Source organism: Coenobita brevimanus, chromosome 86 (genome assembly GCF_032717465.1).
Source record: "Coenobita brevimanus isolate Jiangsu-jjx chromosome 86, ASM3271746v2, whole genome shotgun sequence".
Taxonomy (NCBI): domain Eukaryota; kingdom Metazoa; phylum Arthropoda; class Malacostraca; order Decapoda; family Coenobitidae; genus Coenobita; species Coenobita brevimanus.
Window position 1 is genome coordinate 26,722,661 of NC_137039.1, and position 26,510 is coordinate 26,749,170.

Here is a 26,510-nt window from a genome sequence, read left to right on the forward strand (position 1 = left end):
CACTTGTAACCTTCTTGTTCCTCCTTGTTCTCCTCTTCCTTTCCTCTAAGCACTTCCATCACTGATCTTGCTCTTTCCTGCAAAATATACATGATATGAAGGGGGTTAGAAAAAAAAAAGTAAAAAAGGTGGAAGGAGGGATACAGAAAGTAGGGAGAAAATATACTAAAATATTAAACTTCAAAATGTCACAAAAAAAAAAAAAAAAAAAAAGCTAATATGTCGTCTTAATCAACCCATCATCATCCTATATCATGATGGAAAAACAAGATTCAAAATCTAGATCTCACCTGCCCAACCTCCCGCTCCAAGGTTTCCTCCAGTTCAGTAATTTTAGCTTCCAGTGCACCTCCTCCAGCTCTCACCTCTTCCTCCTGTTCCATATCCTCAACTTGATCTCTCTCCTCCTTGTGTTTTATCCTAGTATCTTTGAGTGTTGTGTTCAGGAGGTATACAAAACATTCCTTTTCCTCCTCCTCATCTCCATATTCCTCTCCAGACATAGACAACACCTTCTCAGCATCTATGCCATCTCCAGTTTCTTTGTTCTCATCTTCCTTTAACCTCTTCAGTCTCCTTCGTTCCCTTGCAGATGATGTCAGGGAAGGAGTGGAGGCACTATCATCAAACCCATTTGGATCCTCTCTGGCCTTTCTATGCCTTTGTTTTACTCTATTTTCATTTTGGTGTTTTTCTTTTGCATTTCCCTCATTCCTTTTTGTTCCATTTTTTTCAGCACTGACACCCCAGCCGGTTCTCGGTTCTCGTCCCACAAAGGGTTTATCACCCTTAAGTCTAGTTCCCACAGCCTTCTTGTTCCCAACTCCCAACTTTTCCCTGTTATTACGTCGTCGAGTCCGAGACACTGAACCAATGTGTCCTGCTGAGCTGTGTCTATTCCGGGGACACCCACACTCCTTCTCCCCACTTGGTCGTGGTTGCTCTGTCCTCGTCCGCTCTTCAAGCCTCATCCGTCCTCCAGAAATGTGCAGGGAACCAAAATCTGCAGCCACAAATTCACAGCTGCTCTTGTTTGTGTTTTGTGCCATACCATTTTGGTCTTTGGACTTCTGAAAGGATCTTTGTTCTTCTCCATCTTCATCCTTTCTTTCTCCATCTAAATTTAACTCTGAGTTTCTCAGCCTTACACTCATAATGTCTAGAGTTTCTCGACCCCGAACCCTACTGCTTATGTTAACTTCTATTTCATTTTGTCCCTCATTATCTGCATATTTTATTTTACTGTCTCTACTCTGACATATCTTTTTTGGTCCATCCAACTCTTTTTCATTCCCTTCCCAGATCTCTTTCTTCCTTTCATGCACATCTTTCTCATCCCACATCTCTTTCTTCCCTTCTTGAATGTCTTCCCACTCCTCTTCATCTTCCTTCTCTTCTTCCACTTCCTCCTCAGTCCTCCTCCCCTTCCACATGTCTCTCTCCTTCAGTCCATCCCACACTCCCTCACCTTCCCCACTCCCCTGCTTTGTGTTGGCCTGGTTGGTGTGTCCTGCAGTGTCATGGAGGAAGAGTGTCATGTGTGTGCGGATATAGGGCAACTTTAGAACCTGTGAAGCTGTAGGACGGTGATCGGGGTGGCGGAACAGAAGGAATGCCACCAAGGCACGCAGGTCATCACAGTAGTGGCTAGGAAGGACACCCAGCTGGCATGGAAAAAGAATGAGATAAAGAAAAGTTAAAACAGCTAATCTCACATTACCCCCTTCAAAATGTAATGGCATGTGGCATGACAAGTGGAGTCTAATACATTCAGCACCTTTAATCTGATAATGTCATAACAGGTTATTACTGCTATTATCAGATGATATTATTTACCCATGAGAAGACATACTGACTAGGTGCACTATCACTTGCCTACCAAGTGGCTACTAATGAATGCACATTTTAAAATACAAACACACTATTACAGAGCAGCTATTACTGTAATAGCTCTCTACCTACTTTTTAACAGCCTACAGAGAAAAGCTTTGTCATAAAGGTTCTGTCAAGAACTAACAGGCAGTGTAATTAATGGCAACAGCCAGACTTTTATTATTAAAGAACAAGATCACAAAAGGAATTCCATTAGGTGGACTTGTTCCTCTGATTCATACCTTGCCTCTAGAGACCCTGTATATGAGGGAGGGCAGATCATGAGCAGGGAAGGGGGGCCTCAAGGTTGCCAGCTCAAACAACACGCAGCCCAACGCCCACATGTCACTCTTGTGATTGTATGGTCGCCCTGCCAGCAGCTCTGGACTCTGGGAGGAACAGTGGTGAACTATATCAGACAAGACAGTGAGAAATATTTCTATCTGTCTACCTACAGTATAGCCAAATGCCAAAATCCCTTAAGGGGTGGCTGTTTGTCTTTGTGTTAGTTGTTTTACAGGGAGGAGCACTAACCCTCTGCCAACCCACTTGCTGACATGCAGGGAACACATATGGGTTGGTTATATGGTTACCACTTGGAACAGTAAATAGTTTCCTGGCTTATAGGAAACCATTAGGCTTGTCACTCAATTTAATGCCACATGTAATGGAAAGAACAGTATTAATAAGTGACAGAAAAGATGGGAGAAACAGGAAGAGAGGAGGGCAGACACAGAAAAAGAAGATAAAGGTGATGGAAGAAGTAGGTAGCACAACAACAAGTGAGTGGATGATGGTCACCACTACCTACCACCAAGAAATAATTAATCCCTACATTCCAATAATTTTTAAAACCCATTCCAATGATGTAGCTTATTTCTTACTTTACTCACGCCTACCACCAACTTCCCAGCCTGGGGGAACAGCACTGAACTTTCACTGGATAACTAACAAAGTTCGTTTTCATTTTTGTAGGCTCCAACATGCTTGCATGTGTTGGCCTTGGTCACCTAGTGGCATCTCTCCATGCTGTTCGATCTCTGGCAGCTTCCCTATTTAGTCCCTATTTAGAGTGAGCAATATTTAATCCTTGCAACATTATAAGTTTTGATCCATTCAATCTGCAGATGTAGTTTTTTTTATTTTGTTCTTATTATCTACACAGTTCTATTCAGCTCAGAAGATTCTTAGTACAAGGCAAAATAATGATACACTGAAAAACAAGACTTGCTAACAGAAAAATGACATCCCAAGAAAAGATAATGAAAAAACTCAATGTGCAGTAAGTCTTCATTATGTTATACTGTTTGACAGTCTTTTCTGGCAATTATTTCCAAGATTGCTTACTAAAGTTCCTTAACTTCCTAGAAAGTTAATTTACCATTTTTATTTTTTTCCATGCCAGTGTTACAGAAAATGTCATGATATTTTTGAACACATGTCATATATAATGAAGACTGCCTATGTACCCTGTAGAGTGTAGAAGGAGGGGGGGGGGAAGAAGAGAAAATGGAGTTATGCTTATATGAGAAACACTGGAGATGAATATACAAAGCGGCACCCTTCAAACACACCATGTAATAAGGTGTTCCAACAAGTGTTGTGGCCAGATCATGAGACGAGGACAGGACCCGTGAGATACCAAAGTCCCCAACCTTAATGAGTCCTGTCCTGGTGAGTAGGATGTTGTGTGTCTTCAAGTCCCGGTGAAGGATGTTGTTGCTGTGCAGGTACTGTGGGAGGGAAGGTACATCAGTTCACATCAGTCACATACGGACAGTGCTCACTTAAACTATTAAGATGTATGGGTGCAAAATGCAACTTAGTAAAACTAAGTTAGATGGTGCTTCTGATTCACAACTGATTGGCTGAAGGCATAAATATACCCTAATTTCTGCCATCAAACAAACTTTAGAAGAGGTGCAAAATCATCGGAAAGTTAATGATGAAACCACTTGAGATGAAACAACTTGAAACTAGGAATAACTGTACAACAGGGGCCTGCTTATGCACACATTGAACTGACTTTAATTTCTTCACCATGAGATCCTTTGTTTGTTCGTCCATTTGTAAAGTCTCCAACATGCCTGCATGTACTAACTTTGGTTATATGATGGTGGCTCTTCATGCTGCTTGGTCTCTTGCAGCCTTTCTATTCAGTCCCTTAACCCAGAAGTTACACTCTGTGACCTTTTCTCAAATTTTTTTTGGTCAAATTCTTGCAACTCCATCCCCCAACATTCAGACTTCTCACCCTCCGCACTCAGCTGTCATCTTCCATCCCCTCCACATACCCAAACCATTCAATAATAATTAAAGTCTGAAAAAATACTATAGAAAGAAGCATAATTGATGATGATGGTGCCCAACACACCTGCAGTGCCATGGTGATCTGTATGAACCAGCGCGCCACCTTAACCTCTGGGAAGGGTGAGCCATGCTGGAGTGTGATGCGGGTGTGTAGGTCACCTCCCTCGCAGTACCCCAGGAGCACATGCAACCGTCCTTCATGTTCAAATGAACCCTGACAGATAAGGGGTGGGAAGATCAGGTGGTTATAGCACATCTGTTCTGACCTAATAGAAATTTCTACCCCCGTCAACTCAGTTAATGGCCAGATGCTGTCAGACTGTAGGGTTGATATGATTAGTAAGCAAGGAGACTCATGCCTGCACCATAACTATGACTCAGTGAATTTCATGCAATTGCAACTTAGTACAGCAATCAAAATGTGTGGTTGGCCTAGGTCCTTCAGATGAAAACAGACGAACTACAGAATGCCCCAGTAAGAGTGATGATATTCCACAGATTCAGTCTTCAAGAGGTGATGGCATACTTTTCAGTCATGTTATGCTACCAAGGGATGCAGACTGAATATCTACCCTTAAAAATATTGCGCTTAAACCTCAAATGGGGTAAAATGAGAGTGGCTGTTCATTGTTGACTATAAATGTATGATTGAAGCCACTGCATTTAAGGAGATAACTCTAACTCTAATGATTAGGGCAACTCTTGTATTCTATTCCACCTGATGTCAGATGACTTTCTTCGTTTGAGTGAGTCATAGGAGACAACATTACTTTTCCAGCACGATGAATTAGATACTGTATATGCTTTAATGAACCTTCCAGTATGAGAAGCCTTTCTAAAGTTCAATTACAACATCTGTTAGCATGAAGACTATATGAAAGACTTCATCAAATTCAAGGTGTTAATTCCAAGTACAGTGTCCACACACCTTGTATGAGACAATGTTGGGGTGTCTGAGGCGAGCTAGAATGGCCACCTCTTGCCGGGCCGCCTCCACCTCACGTATTCCACACCCGGCCAGCTCCACCTGTCAACATAATCTCATTATCCTATAGTCTACCACTCTTGACTTAGCCTAATACTGCCATGTATCCATCTTGACTGTTGAGCTTTAACAGTTCATAGCAACTGGCTGTTGTTATCCTCTTCTACCCCAAACTCAAACCCCTTCATACCTCACTTGTCTCTACTGCCATTCTACACATTTTCTCAGACCTCCCTTACATTTATATTATTCCACTTCTGTCCCATGTCGCATAGTTTCAAACCTTGTTATCTGTATACCACCACTTCACACACCTTTTCAGTCCAAACTCATATTTACATTACCACACTTCTCTTAGGCTAACACTCACACACTTGAGGACAAGGCGAGGACGTGAGGAGCCCGGCCGACGTACCAGCCATACAGACCCATAGCTACCCCGCCCAACCTCACCCACTACCTCCAACCCCTCCATGCCCTCACCACCCCACACCTGCCGAAGGAAGATTAGGGTAAGCTGGAGGAGTACGCAGAAGAAATTTTAAACAATATAGCACATGTGCAGTATAACAGATTACTGTACTTATATTATGTGCAATACAACTGCAGGGAGTCATATTAATTAAGTCTTTAATTTATAGTTATGGAACTCTTACACATTATTCTTTGAAGTTTACTGGGCTCCCCAAATTACATTACTCTCGGTTATTAATTGTATTTTTTCTCAACTAAATGAAAAGAGCTCATGTTATACTAAAGAAATATTTAAGTTCAATCAAAATACTGTAAAGGTTAAAAAGGTTAAGACCTGTTTTACTTTACACAACACAGCCTTACCACCTTTACTTCAACTACACACATGCACACCTTTGGTTGGGAGGCACCATTCAGCCCATACTCTCTTGCAGGATGGAGACTGTTGCCATTGATATCTTGGTACTGTCTTCCTTTGGCAACATTGCTCTCAGGTGGTATACCAATCACTGGGGTCACATGGTTCTTCCTCCTTAATGTGCATTTGACCTTCTGTTCACTACTCTGAGAATGTTTCTTTTGGTCATGACACAGTCGATGTGAAGTGTACTGTGTTTCGACTCGGTGCGAGAGATGTAACAGAGGAAGTGCCCGTGCTGGTAACTTCTGGTCTTCGGACAAGTTATCTGGGTTGGCTAGAGACGTTGGTGTGTTTGGATGAATGTTACTACCATAAGGACTGGAAAGTGGTGTCTCTGGTATCTCAGTGGAAGATGGTGAATTGAAAATTTGGTTATCAACTGAAAGATTCAGGGTTTGAGGAAGACTGGCAAAGTGAAGGGAACTGGGTGTTTTTAAGAAGCATTTGTTCCTGTCATTGTGGTTATCAAGTGAAAGCTTTGATGTTTTAGGAAGACTGATAAACTGACAGGAGCTGTGTGTCTTCAGGGAGGATATTGGACTTTGGATGCAGCTGTTGGCCGAATACCTTGATGGTTGGGGAGGATGGACAGCCTTCTGGGAATCGAGTGTGCTGACCGGTGAACTGCGGTTGTGACTTCTAGCTGGAAGCCTCAATAAAGGAACCTGGACATTATTTGTGACTGGAAGTCTTAAGAGGTAAAAGTCTTTGAGGCATTTAGTATTGTGCCTCTGAGTTTCACAGTCACTGAAAGACCAGCCATTGCGACGTGTCTGATGATCTCTTTTACAGTGATCTTTGGGTCTGCAACTGTTATCACTACTTAACTTCTTCTTTGGCTTGCTAGTATTTTCATCCTTTCTAGTTCTCAGGTGGCTGTCATTACTTATTCTGCTTTTGTGCAGTTTAAAATCCTTTTCACTTCCACTTGACTCATTTGCAGAAACTTTAGTGAAACAATATTTTGACTTTATAGTGGGAACCCATCTGCAGATTCTCTTCTCTTTACAGTTCTTAAGAATGCAATGAGAAATGGCTTGCTTAAACAAATTTTGATGAGTGTCTTCTTTCTCAGTACATCCACACCCTGCTGTACAAAAGCCTTGATCACTTTGAAACAGATTCTCACAAGTTTTATGACTGGGCTCCTCTGCATCTGACCTCTGAGCTAGTTGCTGATAATTGCAATAAGTTAGCTTTCCAAATGGGCACTGCCTTGAGTACCTGACTGTTCTTTCTTTTGCATCTGGATTTTGATGGATATGTCCCCGCAAATGACAAACAGGTTCACTGGTGGGGCTTTTGGGGTTCTGGATACATTTCCCATTCAGGCCTGGAATCAACACCACCTCTCCTGGTTCCAGCTCCACATTCTCCGAGGGCAAGGGCAAGTCATGATGGCAGAGGGGTGGAACAGGGATAGGTAGGACAGTGCGAGGGGGTTTGTTGCTTCCTCCCCTGCTGTCTGGGGATGTGTTCTCCAGCACCTGAGGGTTAAAATATTGAAGAATGTCAGAATACAAGCAAGAGGAAATATGTACAGTGCTAGACACCAATTCTTACATCTTGCCTCTTCATTTCTTATGTATTCCTTCCTTTTCTGTCACAAGTTTCTGTTTCAAACATTTCTTACACTTTTACCATCTTGCCCCATTGTCCTCCAACTTTCGGTAGAGGCTCAGTTTATATGCTCCACCTGTTTTATTGTCAATTTCTTTTATTTCTCTGTGGATTGCTGAAAATGAATCAGTGTGCCCCCAACAGTTTTCACTTCCATCTTTGCTCCCCCTATCAGACTTAACCCCTACAAGAGGACTGATCCTGAAGGAGGAGCAGTTGCGTAACCAGGTTTTGACATTGGGGGGGGGGGCAGGCCGTATTTTGAGGGGAGGAAACCAACGCTAGACATTGTTCACAGATTAAATTATCCGAAATTTCAAATAAGGGCTCCAGTGGGGGCCAAGGGCCTGAGTGGGGGGGGGAAAGGGTCTGACCTGGGGGAGGCAGACCCCCCCAAGCCCCCCCATTGGTGCGCCAAAGAGGAGGAGAGAAATTGTGGAGTACCGTAAAAACACTATGAACACGAAGGAAAATACTAATAAAACGAGAGGAACTTAACAGTAAAAAAAAGTTACTTTGAAAGCATAAAACCCATTGTGTTATAATTACGACGTACAAACAACTCTTGCATTATCAAAATAAGTACTACTGTTAGGGACGATGAAGGGTGGAATTACAAACGGCTGAGTTAATCTTCAACAATTTACCTGCTTTAATTTCCGTAATATCTTCATTCTCTTTCAGTATTATTCTGCATGGAGGTCGATGACATCTACGAGAAAATGGTAAGGAATTTTCCAAGTTGCCCTGTCCACTGGTAAATGAAATAATTTTGATAGCTGATATTGTAACCAAATGAAACATACACCCTAGTATTCATATACCCTTCGAGTCTGTTATATAATAAAAAACTGAATCTTGTATGATATAACATTTAAATCTTCCTCGTATTTTCAGTTTGGGGGTCTTAAGTCACTGATTGTATCGTAAAAGCAAAAAAAAAAGTGTACAAACCTTCATCCTCTTATGCTTCAATCACTTCCATTTTCCAATGGCTCGTGAGTTTTCTTCCTTTTTTTTTTTTTTTTTTCCACGAATCACGAGTCGCTTTAACGAATGTAACCATCTATACTTGTACTACTGTGGGTGGAGAATAGGTTATGACCCAGAATTCTTATCACCATGCTGCGTGAATAAGCAAGTTTGTTTGCTATCACGCAAGTATGTCAGTGGCCTAGAAGTACTGTATATTGTAATACATCATACAGTACCTATAAGTTACGGTGATGTATTATACATACACATACGAGAATACTGGATATGTGTGAATGGTGCACAAGTGTGTTCATATTGTTATAGGTAGATCCGTAGTGTATTATCATATTTTCAGAGTGACAAGAACACGCAGGTCTGTTTATCCGATATCCATAATCATTTATATTCATAGTTTCCAACATCTGTGCATTAGAACACATCTTAGACGAATTTTTCATGCCTCAAAAGACGTGAGACAAATGGTCAGTGTCAGCTGTCTTGCTATTTGTGAACACTTTGTAATAACTCCAAAACCATATCTCCCACAGCACCCACATCCGCAGGGTATGCTCACATGTCCCCCTCCCCTCTCCTCGCCTCCGTTCCTGTTCCTCTCATCCATTCCTGTCCCACCCTCACGTGTATTTCTTTACCCACCTCTCCTCGACATTTTCATTCTTGGAAGATATCTTGAAACACACACACACACACACACACACACACACACACACACACACACACACACACATTTCCACACGGTAACTTTCTTATCTCAGACCCCTGCCCACCAACATTTCACTCCATCCGACTCATTCTTGTATTCACCACGTCCACTTCTATATCCCCCCCTCCCCCACCCTCCTTGAGTCTCATGGTACAGGGCAGGGCATATGGTCGACGAACGTGCATGCCCTCATATCTTGGCCCATTTGTGGTACCATCAATTTTATATCCTACTCTTGCAGACTCTGACATTTTATCCTGCCTAAGTTGGTAGCTGGTGACAGGGTTAATCATGGCTACAATTTAACCATCCAGAACGAAATATATAATGTGAATAAAAACGTCAGAATATAGTAAGAATGATGGAAATAACGTCCAGGGTCAAGCAATATTTATCGACAGTTACTACTCTTTTTAACTACCGATACATATTTCAAAGTCGCCAGTTCTTCCAGAAAAAAAAAAAAAAAAGCGCCACCAACACGTACCGGTTCCATAATGAAAGATAAAGAGCAAGCACAAACACTCCCCTTAGCACACAAGAGAACACTGAGGGTGGCTGCCCAGGTAGAGGAAGCTGGGATTCTGTGATTGCGCTCCCTCCCTACCTCCCCCTTCTCTGTCTGTCTGTCTGTCTGTCTGTCTCTCTCTCTCTCTCTCTCTCTCTCTCTCTCTCTCTCTCTCTCTCTCTTTCTCAGTATTAGGAAAGCTGCGATCGAAAGGGATGTTTCGTTGGGTGTGGATTCTCTGTCTGTCTGTCTGTCTGTCTCTGTCTCTGTCTCTGGTTACACGTGAAAGTAAGTGTTACCACCTCTTCCTTGCATTACTACCTCTGCCATCAGTCTATAACCATCAGTTATTCAACTAGTTCTTTTATCATGACTTGGCCAAAACTTGCTGTCATTTGTAACTTATTTCACGTAAGCTCACTGGCTGAAAAAAGTAAATAAGAAAGGGTAATACCACGGCTCTCCATCCTTTCCATAACACTTCATCCTGACTGGCATCATATTGAAATGTTAATCCACTGTTATAGGTCGATATTCATGACGGGGAGATGGCAATTGTAGGTCAAATTAAAATGAATATATAGCTAGGATTAACGTTGTTGCTATTGAAACAGTTATCGTCACTATCATCTCTGCCATTACAGTACTGTTGGTACTACTACTGCTGTCTACCATAATTAGCATTTCCATCTTCGCTGCTATTATTACTGCATCATCAATATCATCATCATCATCGCAGCTGCACATCAATAATTCAGCCATCCGTATCACCTTCATCACTTTCACATCAGGAGTACCGTACATTCTATTATTACCATGCCACACATTTCGTTACCACCATCATCGCAACTGTGATGAGAATCCCAACCATCCCTCCCACCATCATCAACATTAATTTCACCACCATTACAGTACATGCACATCATTGCAACATCATATCACTGCCACATCAAATTATCACCATCATCATCATTACAATTACAGTTAGTATCAACCCTTCCAATCAGCACCACATCTCGTCCTTTTTAAACTCCACAATATCCTTGATCGTCAGACCTTCCTCAGTTTTTGGTGGGATCACAGTTCTAAGATGAAGGAGTTAAGTTGTACAGCATTTCTCCCACATAATGATTCCCCTACTAGATCTTTTTTTACTGGGCTGAAGAGGTTAGCAATATATATCACTGTTTTGCCAATGTTCAAAGGGTATGGAGAGAGAGAGAGAGAGAGAGAGTACTGTGATATCTTACTCTACAGTAATTATCTCGAGGACTTAAATCTGGGTTTTGAGAATGCCTTTCCTACTCTAATTTAGCTTGACTACAGCTATCCTCACAACACAGATAATAATGCCATGTGAGTAAAGTAGTGCTATCTACGGACCACCCAGTATAAAATGGACGTTTTCGTTGCCAAAATTGAAATGTAGAAATACTGAAATCCTAATTATTTTATTCTTTTTCTTTCAACCGGTGATGCAGTTCGGTGTGAACTTATCGCTTAAAATGTCAGAAAGTCTCAAATAAGTTTCCTGGTGCTATGAATCTTTTTCTTGTCACTCCCAACTCTGCAATATAATTAACTGGAATAACACTGCCACTATGGGCTGGGTTAGGTTAGGGAAACATGACTTTGGTTAGATAACGTTTAATTTTACCTAGAAATGAGCAGTATTGACTCTAATCATACCGAAGATAGCCTTATCTAGCCCATCCTGACCTAGCTTTCAGGGTCAGCATTGTTTCGAATAATTACGACTAAATACTTACCAGCTGGATGCACGAGGCACAACCCTGGATTATCTTACAACTATCAATCGTAACATATCAGGAAAGTAAGCTTCGAGAAGCTAACTTAACCCAGTTAAGTTGTTGATTATCTAACTGTCTTCACTTCGCACAGCAATAGTGACAAACTATGACTGTAGTTCTCATTGTTTCCAGTGTTGTTGGTGAGTCTGAACTACAATAATATTAGCACTTCTTCATAATATCACTAAGAAACGTCATTACGGTATTATTTTTCCTCGAATATCACTGACACTGCTAGCAAACCCCAGAGGAAGGGCATCCACATCCTAAAGGACACCAGCTTTGGCTTAGCATCTGTACAATTGGTGAGAAGGCTATGTTCCTGGTAATTAGATTACGTTTTGCACAGAAAATTAGTGTATAAGGATTGTACTAATATCTACTGACGTGTGTTGATTTCCAGATATAACGCTGTATAATAAAAAGGAATGTCATGAATGTTTCATGAGCAGACATTGGGATGCAGTATTTACATCGCTTAAACATTTTTTACTCACCTAACAGCCCATTTTCCCTTGTCCCCTGGCTCTGTCTATTCGCGCACTTAGTTGAGCTGATTCATTGCAAACATGTGACAAAAGCGAATTGAACCATTCAGTCTGGCGACATTTAAGTTACAAACGTTATTCAGCTCAAGAACTGGTGGGGTTTGTTGTTATTCTCTTCAGTTCGAGTTTTTGTATTGCTGTAAGCCAGTGATTTACTTAAGCTAAATGTACATACTTCGAACTGATGGGGCTAGATATAGCATTAGTAAACCCCTTCAGTAAGGCAGGCCTTTTCTAAGCTATCGTACAACAGGCCTTTTCTAAGCTATCGTTTGGAGGTAGCAAAAATCTATCTACTTATTGCCAGACACCTTAATCTGGTAAAGGGTGACCACATGCAAGAATGAATTAAATTAATACAACACCTGCGTTAAAAGTTAAATTATCTAGAATGAAAACAGACCAGGAATAAACCATTAATTTATTAAGAAGGGTTCATTGTTGAAGCACTCAATACGATATTACATAACAAAGTAGCTACGGTGAGAGGAAGCGGGAGATCTAAGATGATATTGAGAGATGGGGTGGAGAGGCATAAGAGTGAGAGGGCTGTGAGTTGGAGAGGGGACAGCCTGATGACGGAGGACAGGGTAACATGGAGGGGATTCGTTCTTGGTCACCTCTTCCTTGATAAGGCGTATGGCAATAGAGAAAATATTTTTGCTATTTATTTTTTATACCACCAGACGATTTTACTCCATTTAGAGAAGAGGTCATGAAGGCTGAGAGAGAGAGAGAGAGAGAGAGAGAGAGGTTCATAACAGAGAGAGAGAGAGAGAGAGAGAGAGGGTCATAACATCCGGTAATGCCCTATCTCTAAGTATATATCTTTTATTTATGACCAAGGACACCAGTCATTAGTATAGAGCGATAGAGGTAACAAGCCACACCTCAGCTTCATTCTGTTATACGTCCACTTTGGCCTTTTACAGCCACTTTACAAGGGTTCAAAGCAGTGATAACCATTTCACCACGAGAGGTTAATCTCAGGCTGAGGATAATCGTCCTTGCGTGGCCAGATTAAACTACAAAGAAAGTTTTTTTTTCCAGCCCCTTATTGCGAAAGGTCTTCTCTAAGTTAAAAAAAAAAAAAAAAACTGCAGGGAGGTGCTGAAGAGAAAAAAGAAAATAACTAAAACTGACTGACAAGGAAAGCACCACACAAATTTTCCCCCACACTACGACACTGCTGTCAATATAAGGTCCATGCCCCTGTTTCAGCTGTAGGTGCTAACACACTAGGGTAAAGAGATCCTGCCCAAGGGTCTCGTAATCGGCTGGGGAATCGAACCTGGGACCGTTCAATTGCAGGCCTAGTGTGATTCTGATACAGGCTTAGTGTTTTTCCAATTTTACCACCGTCACCCGTATTGAAATATTTGATGTGGACCCAAGTTCATTTGGACGTGAACCAAGTGAACGCAGGCTGAAGCTACTCTCCATCATCCATCCTCCTCAGTTTGGGAGATAAGGCAGTCAAGGGACATTTGTATAACCGGGAACAGCGATATCAGTGTCATTGTGGAAAGGTGTCCCGTTTCAGCATCCCCAGCAGAGTGAAAGGGATTAGTAACTGAGACGATGAAGCTGCTACATGGAGATTTAGACATTGAGGTCGTGAGCGGTGAGAATTTTGAAGATCGAGACAACCTCTTATTCCACATCGTGCGTGGCGATTGGTCCGATGTGTGGGTGTCTGTAGTGCTCGGGGGAAGAGACGTTCTTACCACGGGAGTCAGGAGGAACTCCATCAGCGCTGTGTTCGGCGAGAGGATCAGCATTCCAGTGTGCGAGGCGGCGGAATACCTGGACGTCATCGCATGGGATAAGGACAAGCTCAGGTCGCAGGAAATAGGTCGAGGGCGAATTCTGCTGGGTGATCCTGGAAAGGCTTGGAATAGAGATGGTCCAGTTTATCTCACTGGCGGAGGGGGGAAAATCAACATGAAGATCAGCTATACCCCAGCGGCTCAGGCTCAAGGGGAGGGCATCGAGGTGCCGCGGACCTACTTTCCAATACGCAAGGGAGGATCCGTCACCTTCTACCAGGACGCTCATGTTGTCAATGTGCCTGGGATGACCAAAGGGGGGGCAAGTGCGTTCCAGGACATTGCCAAGGCCTTGCTTGGGGCTAAGGAGTTTATCTATATCGCCGGCTGGAGCGTGTGGACCGGAACGAGGCTCGAGAGGGAGAAAAGAACGCTTGGAGAGATCCTGATTCAAAAAGCCAGCGAAGGGGTGCGAGTTCTCCTGCTCATATGGAATGAGAAGTTCTCGGGAGGGCTATGTGCTGGGCTTCTGCACACGTATGATGAAGACACCGATAAGTACTTCTACAATACTGGAGTCCAGGTGGAGAAAATCAGGCGCAAGAGAACTTCCACCTGCATCATCAAGGAACAGATCATCGAAGCAGTTTGGACGCATCACCAGAAAGTGATAGTGACGGACGACGGGAAAGGTGACCTGATTGCCTTTGTGGGCGGACTTGACCTCACCAGAGGGCGCTGGGACACTCCGGACCACGAGCTGTTCTCCACGCTGGCGGGGGACCACAGGGGCGACTTCCACAACGGATTCACAAACGTGAAGGAGGGCCAGGGTCCTCGTGAGCCTTGGCACGACGTCCATGCCAGGTTTCGTAGTGACAAACCCTCTTCACCTTGAGGCTTATCTTGTTTAAACTGAGAGCGCTGAAGTGTGGGAAAACTCCGAATATTTTACGCTGATTTCTGAAGTGGCGATGAAAGAACACGTCTGACCTCTCTGTATTGTCGCTGACTACGTTCTGTAATGTTGGATGTAGGCTGATTTATAAATAATAAAAAAATAGATAAATAGATAAATAAAATAGGAGGTTTGCTCACATGTTTGTGCTCTCAGTAAGCGTCGTATTTCTAGTGGCTTTGGAGATTTCGATGCATTTCTTCCTTTGCTGTGTAATCTGTGCATTATACCTCAGTTTCAGAGGACTTCAATTTGGCCCCACAGAGTGACTGGTCGAGCTGCCATTGATCTCCTGAGGAACTTCGAGGAGCGGTGGAGGAAGCAGGTCCCTAAAAAGTCCTATCTCCTCGTCCAGTCCTACCAGGAAGACCTGCTGGAGTCTCAGGGAGGGGATGATGATGATGAAGGTGGTGATGGTGAGACAACGTGGGAAGTGCAGGTGAGGGCCTAAATTAACCATAGCTCTTTCACTTTAACGAGAGAATAGACTGCAATAGCACCAGTCGAACAGGGCAGTACTCTTGAGGAGGATGGCAAACTGGCGGTAGGGAAAACTGGAGCCCTCAAGACTAACTTTGCTGACTTTTATTATTGTTTAAGAAACGCGAGGGATAGGCCAGCATTCTCTCCTATACATTTTACTCTTACTGATTGCACCAACCTACATGCACATTACACGCCACATTTCCTGTTACAGGATTTCAAAAGTGGCGTCTCAGCACTTAGCCTTGGAGCCCGGGGTGGGGGGGACCATAAATGCCTCAAAACTTTTCCGATCACCAGTATGGATTCCATCAGGGACGCTCCACTCGCTAGCTTCACACATTCCTTTAAAACACCTTGTCATCCTCATTTCGGGACTTTGGAGAGAGTTTGCCATTGCACCAGATAACGCTGTGGCCTTCAACCGACTCTAGCATAAATATTAACTTTCAGGCTCCTTCTGACGGTTTCTGTTTTCTGTCTGTGCATTAGTCTATAGCTTCCTTTCTGATCGCTCAATAGATGCTGTTGTCGACTGCCATCGTTCTCCTTGAGCTATCAGTATTGGTATTCCTCAGAGTTCTGTCCCGTCACCAACTCTCTTCCTTCTATTCATGAATGACCTAAGCTGTACGTCTAACCTATCCACCCATATGCTGATGACACCACCCTTCATCTTTCCATCCGTTTCTCACAGTGTCCATCACAGCAGTTACTTCAACATTCACGGAATAAGGTTATGGCACACCAAATTTCTGACTTTGCTTGTATCTCTGATTGAAGAAAAAGAAACCTTATTGTTTTTAATGCTTCAAAAACTCAGTTCCTACATCCTTCTATCCCACAAAATCTTCTGCAGGAGTTCCCTTTCATTTTCAGCAATATACAACTCAGTGCTGCACCATCCCAATGTTTTTGGAAGTTCACGCGCTCGGGACCTATCATGGAAAGATCACATTACCTCTCTTGCAAAATGTGCTTTCAAGTGATTAGATGTGCTAAACCGTCTTCGTGCCTTCTTTATTCTCGCACATCTGCATACTTTATACAGGGGATTTACTCTCTCCTGTATGCAGTACAGCTCTCATTTGTGAGTGTGTGTGGGGTGGGTGGGGACTATCCACATACAGCTCTTCCCAGCAGAGTGAAGCCAAAGTCTTTTCGTCTCATTAGCTGTCCTCCTGTTATTGACTCCCATCAACCTCTGTCTGTTTGGCACACTGTTGCATCTTTATCTCTTTATTATCAATAATTTAATGGCAATAGCTCCTCTGAACGGTTTTCTTTCATCCCTCCTCCATTATGGCAAGTGCGTAGCACCCTTCTGGTAGCGCACCCTCACCCCCTTACTATGACTTTTTGATCCAGGAGAACCTACCCCCTCAGTCCTTCAATGATGATGATTGTATGTCTGCCAGATACAAAGAGTAGAACATTATTTTTGTTTCATTTTGTTGGGAATTTTCTCTCACCTCCTCCACCCTCTCTCTCTCTCTCTCTCTGTCTCCCCGATAACATCATCCTGTTATACTCTGTTTACATTCTCTCTCTCTCTCTCTCTCTCTTCCCCCCCGATAACATCATCCTGTTATGCTCTGTTCACTTTCACTAGGACTACAACCGCTTATTAATTATTATTATTATTATTATTATTATTATTGTTGTTGTTGTTGTTGTTCTTGTTGCTGTTGTTTTTGTTGTTGTTATTATTATTATTATTATTATTATCATCATCATCATCATCATCATCATCATCATCATCATCACCACCACCACCACCACCACCACCACCACCACCACCACCACCACCACCACCACCACCATCATTCATCTTCATCACCATGCCCTTCTTCACCCCCTTCTTCCTCGCCTTCTTCAGGTTGTGCGTTCCATCGACAACGACTCAGCAGTGTTCAGCAGCGGGAGAGTCAGCATCCTGGACTCTACTGAAGGCAGAGTCATTGATAGGAGTTTACATAAAGGGGCTGTGAGACTGATAAGGAGAGCACAGCGGTTCATATATGTGGAGAGTCAGGTGAGAGAGAGACAGACAGACAGATGGATAGATTGGTAGACTGATTAACTGATTGACTGAGTGATTGATTGGCACTTGCATAAGATAGACAGACAGACAGACAGATAAACTAATTGTAAGATAGACTAATAAACACGTAACTACAAATACCCAAACTAACACCCAAAATTAACCAAACCAACCATTTTTTGTTTCTTTCCTCCTCTTCGGCAGTACTTCATCGGTTCGGCGCCTGAGTGGAGTCGGGACCAGCACATTTCGGCCAAAAATCTCGTCCCCCTGGAAATTGCCGAGAAAATAGTGAGTACCGAAGAGACTCTGAGCATGGAGGAAGATTTTTTTATCATTATTATTTTTGTTTGACTTCCCCCGAACCTTGAAATTGCTTTGAAAAATAGTTGAGTTCTCCCTCGACCCCTAAAAAAAAAAAAAAAAAATGGGGAGTATTATTTGATTTTTTGCTTCTTGCTAATTGGTTCCCCCTGAATAAAATAATGATAATGATAATAATAATAATAATAATAATAATAATAATAATAATAATAGAGTTACCTTTGAAAATGTAAAAAATAAATAGTTGTGTGTCATTTAGTTGTTGCCCTAGAACTTCTGCTCTCTCTCTCTCTCTCTCTCTCTCTCTCTCTCTTTCCTAAATAATTTTCATTTACTACTACTACTACTACTACTACTACCACCACCTTATTTCTTCTCAGGTAAGCAAAATCCGCCAAGGTGAGGATTTTCGCGCCTACATCGTCATTCCTCTCATGCCCGAAGGAAACCCGTGCAATCCAGCCCACAAATGCAGCATCAAGTCCATCCTTCATTTCCAGTTCCTCACGATACAGGTACGTGGAGGGGGAGGGTGGAGACGGTACGCGGTGCAGGTTGGTAAGTATGGTGCACTCCTTGGGTTTGTGTGTTAAGGGAACGGCTCAGTCTGCTGGTGTGGGTACTGCGGATATTAAGGTAGTTTTATGTTACCTTTTATTTTTTAGTTTTTGCATTTTTGGCCTAAAGGTGCCATCTCTCCATCGTAAATGCTGAGTTTTAACAATAGATTAGCACTGATATTTGGGGCTAGTCACATAATAATGATAATAATAATAATAATAATAATAATAATAATAATAACAATAATAAAAACAATAATAGTAATAGTAGTATATAATAATAATAATAATAATAATAATAATAATAATAAAAATAACAATAATAATGATAGTACATAAAGTGAAATGGCGGGGGACAGGGTGACGTGGAGGCGATTTGTTTGTGGCCACCCCGTATGAGGTATTAAGGCGTCTGGCAATAGATAGATAGATAGACATAAAGAAGACACTATAAACAATGAAAACGGCTGTGGGAAATAGAAAGTCATATAGGGTAGACAGACACTGGTAACGCTGATAGGGCCGTCCCCACAACACGCGAGAATAGAGATGCGTTATTTTTGGACCACCCTGTACTGTCAACCACAAAAAAAAAAAAAAAAAAAAATCGGCTCTTACGTTTCTCTCAATGAAAAAAAAAGGCGTTTACGTGAACTTCAAATCGCCAAAGAGATAGAATTTTTTTTTTTTGGTGTGTGTGTGTTTGTGTGTGAAAATGTATGTATTTAACTCTCTCTCTCTCTCTCTCTCTTTGTCACAGATGATGTACGGCAAGATAGGGGCAGCTCTCAAGGAAGTTGGCTCCGACCTCCACCCTAGAGACTACCTTCTTATTCTCTTCTTAGGCAAGGTAAGTCAAGGTTAATCTCTCTCTTTACCTAGATTAATTAAAATATACTCCAGCCACTTCTAATTGGCCCAAAATTTCCATCTCTTCATTTTGGGTTGAAGCAGGGGATTAATTGTAGAACATGATGCTAGAGGCAAAATATAAATAAATGTTAGGGGAAGGCTATAGGTCTGTACTCTCTCTCTCTCTCTCTCTCTCTCTCGCCCTAGAGTTTCGATAAATAAACTGGAAAAAGACGAAACTCACCGCTAAATTCAAATGCACAAACTGTAATTATATATCATCCTTCCCTCCTCTTTTCTACTCTGATGGTTCTGTAGCTATTTCTTCTACTGATAAAGCAGATCTCTTCGCACAGACTTTCCCCTCCAATTCCACCTTAGACGATTCCGGTGCTGTTCCTCCATCACTTCCCCCCTCTGACTTCCTCATGGCTGACATTAAAATTTCTTCAGTTGATGTATTTTCTGCCATCACTGGCCTCAGTACTAACAAGGCATATGGGCCTGATGGGGTCCCTCCTGTTGTTCTCAAGAACTGTGCTTCTGTGCTTACACCCTGCCTAGGCAAACTCTTTCGCCTTTGTCTGTCAACTTGTACCTTTCCTTCTTGCTGGAAGTTTGCTCTCATTCAGCCAGTCCCAAAGAAGGGTGACCACTCCCAACCCTCCAACTATCGTCCAATTGCTTTAACGTCCTGTATTTCAAAAGTTTTCTAGTCAATTCTTAATAGAAAAATTTTAAGGCATCTTTCCTATCACAACCTTCTTTCCGATCGTCAGTATGGGTTCCGTCAGGGACGCTCCACAGGCGATCTTCTCACCTACCTTTCAGACTCCTGGTCATCCTCCTTTCGGGACTTTGGTGAAAGCTTTGCCATTGCACTTGACATCTCAAAGGCTTTCGATCGAGTCTGGCATAAATCTTTAATTTCCAAACTGCCCTCCTACGGTTTCTATCCTTCTATCTGTGCCTTCATCGCTAGCTTCCTTTCTGGTTGTTCTATAGCCGCTGTTGTAGACGGCCATCGTTCTTCTCCTAGATCTATCAACAGTGGTGTTCCTCAGGGCTCTGTCCTATCACCAACTCTCTTCCTTTTATTCATCAATGATCTTCTAAGCTGTACATCTAACCCTATCCACTCATATGCTGATGACTCCACCCTTCACCTTTCCATTCGGTTCCCGCAACGCCCATCTCAACAGTTACTTCAACAAACAAGGGATGAAGCTATGGCACACCTAATGTCTGACTTGGCTCGTATCTCTGACTGGGGTAAAAATAATATGGTTGTCTTTAATGCATCTAAGACTCAGTTCTTACACCTATCAACCCGACAAAATCTTCCACAGGTATACCCACTAATGTTTAATAATATTCAGCTTAATCCTGCATCATCCTTGAACATGCCTGGGGTTTCATTTACTTGGGACTTATCTTGGAAAGATCATATTACATCTCTTGTAAAATCTGTTTCCAAGAGATTGGGTGTGCTAAGCCGACTCCGCTCTTTCTTTACCCCTGCACAATTGTTGACTTTATACAGGGGTTTTATCTGCCCCTGTGTGGAGTACAACTCTCATGTGTGGGGAGGCTCCCCACATACAGCTCTTCTCAATAGAGTGGAGTCAAAGGCTTTTCGTCTCATTAACTCTCCTCCTCTTACTGACTCCCTTCAACCTCTGTCTCTTCGCCGCACTGTTGCATCTTTATCTCTTTTCTATCGCTACTTTAATGGTCACTGCTCCTCTGAACTGTCTGCTTGCATTCCTCCACCTCTACGACGGGCGCGTAGCACCCGTCTGGCAGCAAACTCTCATCCCTTTTCTGTCCAACTCTCTAATGCAAGAGTTAACCGTTACTCCCAGTCTTTCATTTATGCAACAGGTCAGCTCTGGAACTGTCTCCCTCTGTCTGTATTTCCTGCTGCCTATGATCTCCAGTCTTTCAAACGCAGTGTGTCCAGGCATCTCAAAATGATCGGATCTTGAATTTGGCTCTATATTGTATTTTGTTTTTCTCTTGGAGGGAACTGTTACTGCGGGCTCATGGCCTTTGGTTCCTTCTTCCTCGCATTAAAAAAAGAAAAAAAAAATATGCAGTTTACATGCCTCTGCATTTGATCCTTTCCCTTCGATGGTGTCTTTGAGCTTATTCCAGTCACCTCCAGACAATTTGATTCACCTCATAAAAGACTTCAAGTACTTTAGAGAGAGAAAGAAAAAAAAAATAAGCAATGCACTCCTCCATTTTGATAAGAGTCGAATGCATGATTATAAGACTGTAACTTTCTCTACAATAAATATTATCAAATCAGAACGCACATCTACTCATGTCCATCTAACATTAACCATTAAGCAGAATCATATGACAGTTCACAGTGATTTAAAAAAAAATATATTCATTGCTCATAACAAAGCCAAAAACTACTAGATGAATTATGTTTTGAAGAATATGGATTTTCCCGCCAAGAGATTTGATTTGAGTATGTGATTTAGATCTTTGATGGTGATGGCGCTAATTTTCTTTTTCCTTTTTTTTTTTTTTCGCCCGTCATTCACTTCATCATTATCTTTCCATTGGCAGTATTGTAAGCGGCGTAGGGGATTTCGTAACAACTTTTTCTAATCAATTTAGTTCGCATGTTTTTACTTACCCCTTGTATCTGAGGCAAAATGTGTTGGTACTAAAATAAAAAGACAAAAATCAAGGTGTACAAAGCATAATAAATCGCTATGAAGAAGACGTTATGAAACTCTGATTACCGTCTACAATAGCCTACAAGTCTGAATCACTTTTTCCCACATTACACACTGCAGAAGGAGGCCCGGCAGAAGGTAGAGAACTCCGGGGCCCAGACACCTCGCCCCAGGAGCACGGAGTGGGAGTGGCGGCAGAAGGCGAGGTTCCCCATCTACGTGCACTCGAAGCTGATGATCGCAGACGATGACACCGCCTTTGTGGGATCCGCCAACCTCAACCAGCGCTCCTTGGACGCCACCAGGGATACCGAAATTGCTGTGCTGGCCAGACAGGTGAGGGGGGCCGGGATTTTTATTTATTTACTTATTTTGTGAAGGGGTTTGTAATTAGTTTTGTAGTTGGGGTAACATTTTTTGTGTGTGTGAGACCTTAGTGTCTGGAGGTTTATAGGCGTTGTTGTTAACTACCTTACCGTTGACGGAAATTTAGTGTGAGATGTCTTGCCACCCACTGAGCAAGCAGCGGTACAGCAGCCTAGGACAGTCCATTTCCTGCGTTCACTTCTGCGTATGAGGTAGAGCAGAGCTACTTTCTCTCATTGTCTCAGCCAGGTCTACAGCCACAACAAAACCACAGAAGCAGTGACTATGCGTGAGGTGACGTCACTATAAAGGACGCTCCGGGAAAAGTACACCTGGAAGTTTCTCTCTCTCTCTCTCTCTCTCTCTCTCTCTCTCTCTCACTATGGAGGTTCTCTTGCTCACTCCACTTTCTTATTCAGGTCCGCCACCACAACGGGGCCGCAGAAGCAGTGAGCAACGGCGGGGTTGCGTCACTACGAAGGGCGCTGTGGGCGGAACACACGTGGGGTTTGTCTGAGGAGGTGGGTGCCCTGGCTGACCCCTCCTCCCTGGCCGCCATCAGGAAGCTACAGACCCTGGCGGACGAAGCTTTGGCGACGTATATCAGAGGACCGGCAGATGAGACGTCCAGGTGCAGGTTTATGAGGTGGGTGTGGAGGCGGGTGTGAGTGGGTGAGGAGGCTGGTGTGAGAGGGTGAGGAAGTGGGTGTGAGTGGGTGAGGAGGTGGGTGTGAGTGGGTGAGGAGGTGGGTGTGAGTGGGTGAGGAGGTGGGTGTGAGAGGGTGATGAGTGGGTGGGGAGGCAGGTGTGAGTGGGTGAGGAGGTGGGCGTGAGAGGGTGCTGAGTGGGTGAGGAGGTGGGTGTGAGTCGGTGAGAAGGTGGATGTGAGAGGGTGATGAGTGGGTGAGGAGGCAGGTGTGAGTGGGTGAGGAGGTGGGCGTGAGAGGGTGATGAGTGGGTGAGGAGGCAGGTGTGAGCGGGTGAGGAGGTGGGTGTAGGTGGGTGAGGAGGTGGGTGTGGGTGGGTGATGAGTGGGTGATGGGGCAGGTATGAGTGGATGATGAGTGGGTAAGGAGGCAGTTGTGAGTGGATGACGAGTGGGTGAGGATGCAGGTGTGAGTGGATGATGAGTGGGTAAGGAGGCGGGTGTGGGTGGATGATGAGTGGGTGAGGACATCAATCTGAGTAGGGCCAGTATTCTCGTCAGTTAAGGAAGCTTCCAAACACCGTCTCCTAGGCGATTTATTTTGCATATTACCCCTTACTGTCCTATTCAGTGATATATACCTCAGATTAGGTTAGTGAAAGTTAGGAGTATGAGTGTTGGTGAGATGAGGAAGTGGTGCAAATCGGTGAAGGTATGATATGTGAGACGGATGGAGATGGCTCAGAAGACGACACAAAGGAGGTAAAACAGACGAAGGGTGTTGGAAAAGCGATGATGATGACGATAAACTAACTTTAAACTGCAGTAATTATGATGATGATAATGAGGTGGAAGCCAGTATTACTAACTCTAATAATAAGGATAATGAAAAACCTAACTCTAATATTGTTGTTTTTGTTATTCTTGTTGATGATGATGTTGATGAGGATGATGGGGATGGTGGTGCTACTGCTGCTGATTATGATGATGATGATGATGATGATGAAGAAGAACTAACCGTAATATTTTTGTTGTTATTGATGATGATGATGTTGATGATGATGATGATGATGATGACCTACCCCCTCTCCCCCAGCTACCCCCTCTCCATCGACCAGGCTGGAACGGTGAGGGCTGGAGAGGACCTGGAGAATCTGCCTGACTTCGACGTGCCTGTGGAGGGGTGCAAAGGACTCATTCCACCCTGGGCAAGCGTGTGAGCCTGGCAGGGGTGGGGGAGTGGAGGAAAGTGTGGAGGGAGGGAGAGAAGGAGGTGGAGTGAGAGAAGAGAATGGAGGAAGAGAGAGAGAGAGAGAGAGAAGGGGTTGGGGTTGGAGGAAGGGAAGGGATGGCTGAGTGGAAGGAGGGAGAGAAGGGGTGGAGAGAAGGAGAGAAATAGATGAAGGGATGGAAAGAGAGGAAGAGTAAGGGAGTGGAAGGGATGAAGAGATGAGGGTGAAAGAGTGGAGGGAGGAAGAGAAGGAGGTGGAGGGACAGAGAGAAAGATTGCAGGGGTGGAGGGAGGTAGAGGCGGAGTGGAGGTAGAAAGAGAAGGGGAGGGAGGGAAGAAGAGCAGAGGTGGAAGGAAGAAAAAAGGGAGAGAAGAGAGTGAAAGGGTGAAGGGAGGGAGAGAAGAGATGGAGGGAGGGAGAGAAGGGATGGAAGGAAGAAGAAAGGTAGAGAGGAGGCTGAAGGGGGTGGAGAGAGGGAGAGAAGTGGAAGAAGGGAGAGAAGAGACGGAAAGGGGTCGAGGAAGAAAGAGAAGAGGGTGAAAGAGTGGAGGGAGGGAGAAAAGTGGATGGGTGGAGGAAGGGAGAGAAAGGGTGACAGGGGTGGAGAGAGGGAGAGAAGGGGAACGGGCTTTGAAATTTATGCCCAGGGTCAGACAAAAAAAAAAAAAAGAATGGTTTGAAGATGTTTCCAACAATAGATAAATAAACAAGATCAAAAAGTGAACAGTAAGAACATAACGACAAGCACGGGGCTTTGGGAATTACTTTTATTTCAGTTCTTATTCTTCTTTTTCCTACTTCTTCTTTGGCTGTAGTATTATTAGTCTCCACCTCTGACATAGGTGGAGACTTGTTTTTGCTGGTATTATTCTTAATCCGGCCTCAGAGTCTCACGATGAATCCAGGAGAACCTGGGATTGCACGAGGAATCTGAAGGGCCCAGGTTATGTGTCCTGGCATAGGCCGTTGCTGATAGAAAAAAATCCAAATCTTTTATGTGCAGTGGAAGGGCATATCAGAAAGTGTCGTATCAGTATTATGTTGTGTACGAGATAAGTTGGTCACGTCCACCAGAGATTTCAATGGGACCTGCGCAAGGAATCTGAATTGCCCAGGTTATGTCTTGGAATGGGCCATTGCCAATAGGAAAAATCAAACTCTCCCCAGTGGGGTCAAGGTCATTGTAAGAAATAGTAGATGGAGACTAGCGACTGTCTGCAGGACAGTTACAGAGATCTAGTTATTATTATTATTATTATTATTATTATTATTGTCAGTGTTCCTATACTCTTATCACCTTAGCTTGGCCCAGATTTTCGTCCTTTTGTAGTTTATTTCATGCAGCCCAGTGAAAAAAAAAAAAAATGCATCTTTCCCGCAGCACTTTATCGCGCCTGTCATCATATTCTGGGTTCACTTAATTGTTACACCTCAGCAGTGAAGGTGGAGGGAGGGTAATATTAGGCCAGGTTAAGGTAAAAATACAATATAGTGAAAAGCATGTCCACTCTAAGTGATATATGTTAAATAATTCCTAAATGATTCTGATTTTTTTTCTCTTGTACAGGATGGTTCGTAAATATCATTCCATTTGAAACTCACGTAGCAGTATCTTATGTGCTGCGGAGACGGCTCAGTCGGCTGGTGTGGGTGTGGTTGTGGCAGTGGGAATAGAAGGTAATTACATGATGCAGGGTAGATGCTGATAACACTGACTCAGCCGTCCCCACAACACAAGAGGATATTAGCTCAGGGGAGTGGAATTGGGGCATTATTTATGGATCACCCTGTATTGATATCCACTTCACTTCATTAAGTAAAATTAGTATTGTTAGAGCAAATAAGAAAAGTAAAAATATAAACCAAACCCTGACTCAAATAATATACATACATATATATATATATATATATATATATATATATATATATATATATATATATATATATATATATAAATATATATATATATATATATGTGTGTGTGTGTGTGTGTGTGTGTGTGTGTGTGTGTGTGTGTGTGTGTGTGTGTGTGTACCCACTTCAAAGTCATTAAACCAAGTAATTATTGTTAAGGCTAATAAAAAACACTAAAATAAAATCGTGTAGACATTAATTCAAATAAAAGCTGAAAAAATAATGTTTGTAATTCTATGATAAACAGGTATAGATTTGGGGACATGAATAGTGATACATTTTACGATAAACAACGATAAAGTGGGCAATAAATTCAGAAACCCACTGATACAGTCACTGGAGACTATCGTTATTTTTCACTCTAACTTGTTCTAGATTTTCGTTCTTCAGCAGTTGATTTCCGGTAGCTCATTAGCAG

At 42.9% G+C, this 26,510-nt stretch overlaps 2 protein-coding genes across 2 annotated transcripts; one reads left to right on the forward strand and one right to left on the reverse strand.

Moving 5' to 3' along the window:
- Positions 1 to 256: 256 nt before the first annotated feature.
- On the reverse strand, positions 257 to 9,674 carry LOC145410622 (uncharacterized). The gene is made up of 9 exons (XM_080280735.1): positions 9,483 to 9,674; positions 7,346 to 7,549; positions 6,035 to 6,403; positions 5,538 to 5,660; positions 5,111 to 5,209; positions 4,247 to 4,396; positions 3,447 to 3,605; positions 2,115 to 2,261; positions 257 to 1,664 (listed from the first exon to the last, which is right to left on the reverse strand). Exons 1-9 carry the CDS (start codon positions 9,672 to 9,674, stop codon positions 273 to 275), a joined length of 2,835 nt encoding a protein of 944 aa, XP_080136861.1. The 3' UTR covers positions 257 to 272.
- Positions 9,675 to 13,829: 4,155 nt separating this feature from the next.
- Positions 13,830 to 24,166, forward strand: LOC145410697 (uncharacterized). The gene is made up of 9 exons (XM_080280808.1): positions 13,830 to 14,884; positions 15,240 to 15,414; positions 17,338 to 17,493; positions 17,707 to 17,793; positions 18,207 to 18,341; positions 19,147 to 19,236; positions 22,055 to 22,270; positions 22,720 to 22,946; positions 24,043 to 24,166. Exons 1-9 carry the CDS (start codon positions 13,830 to 13,832, stop codon positions 24,164 to 24,166), a joined length of 2,265 nt encoding a protein of 754 aa, XP_080136934.1.
- The last annotated feature ends 2,344 nt before the right edge of the window (positions 24,167 to 26,510 follow it).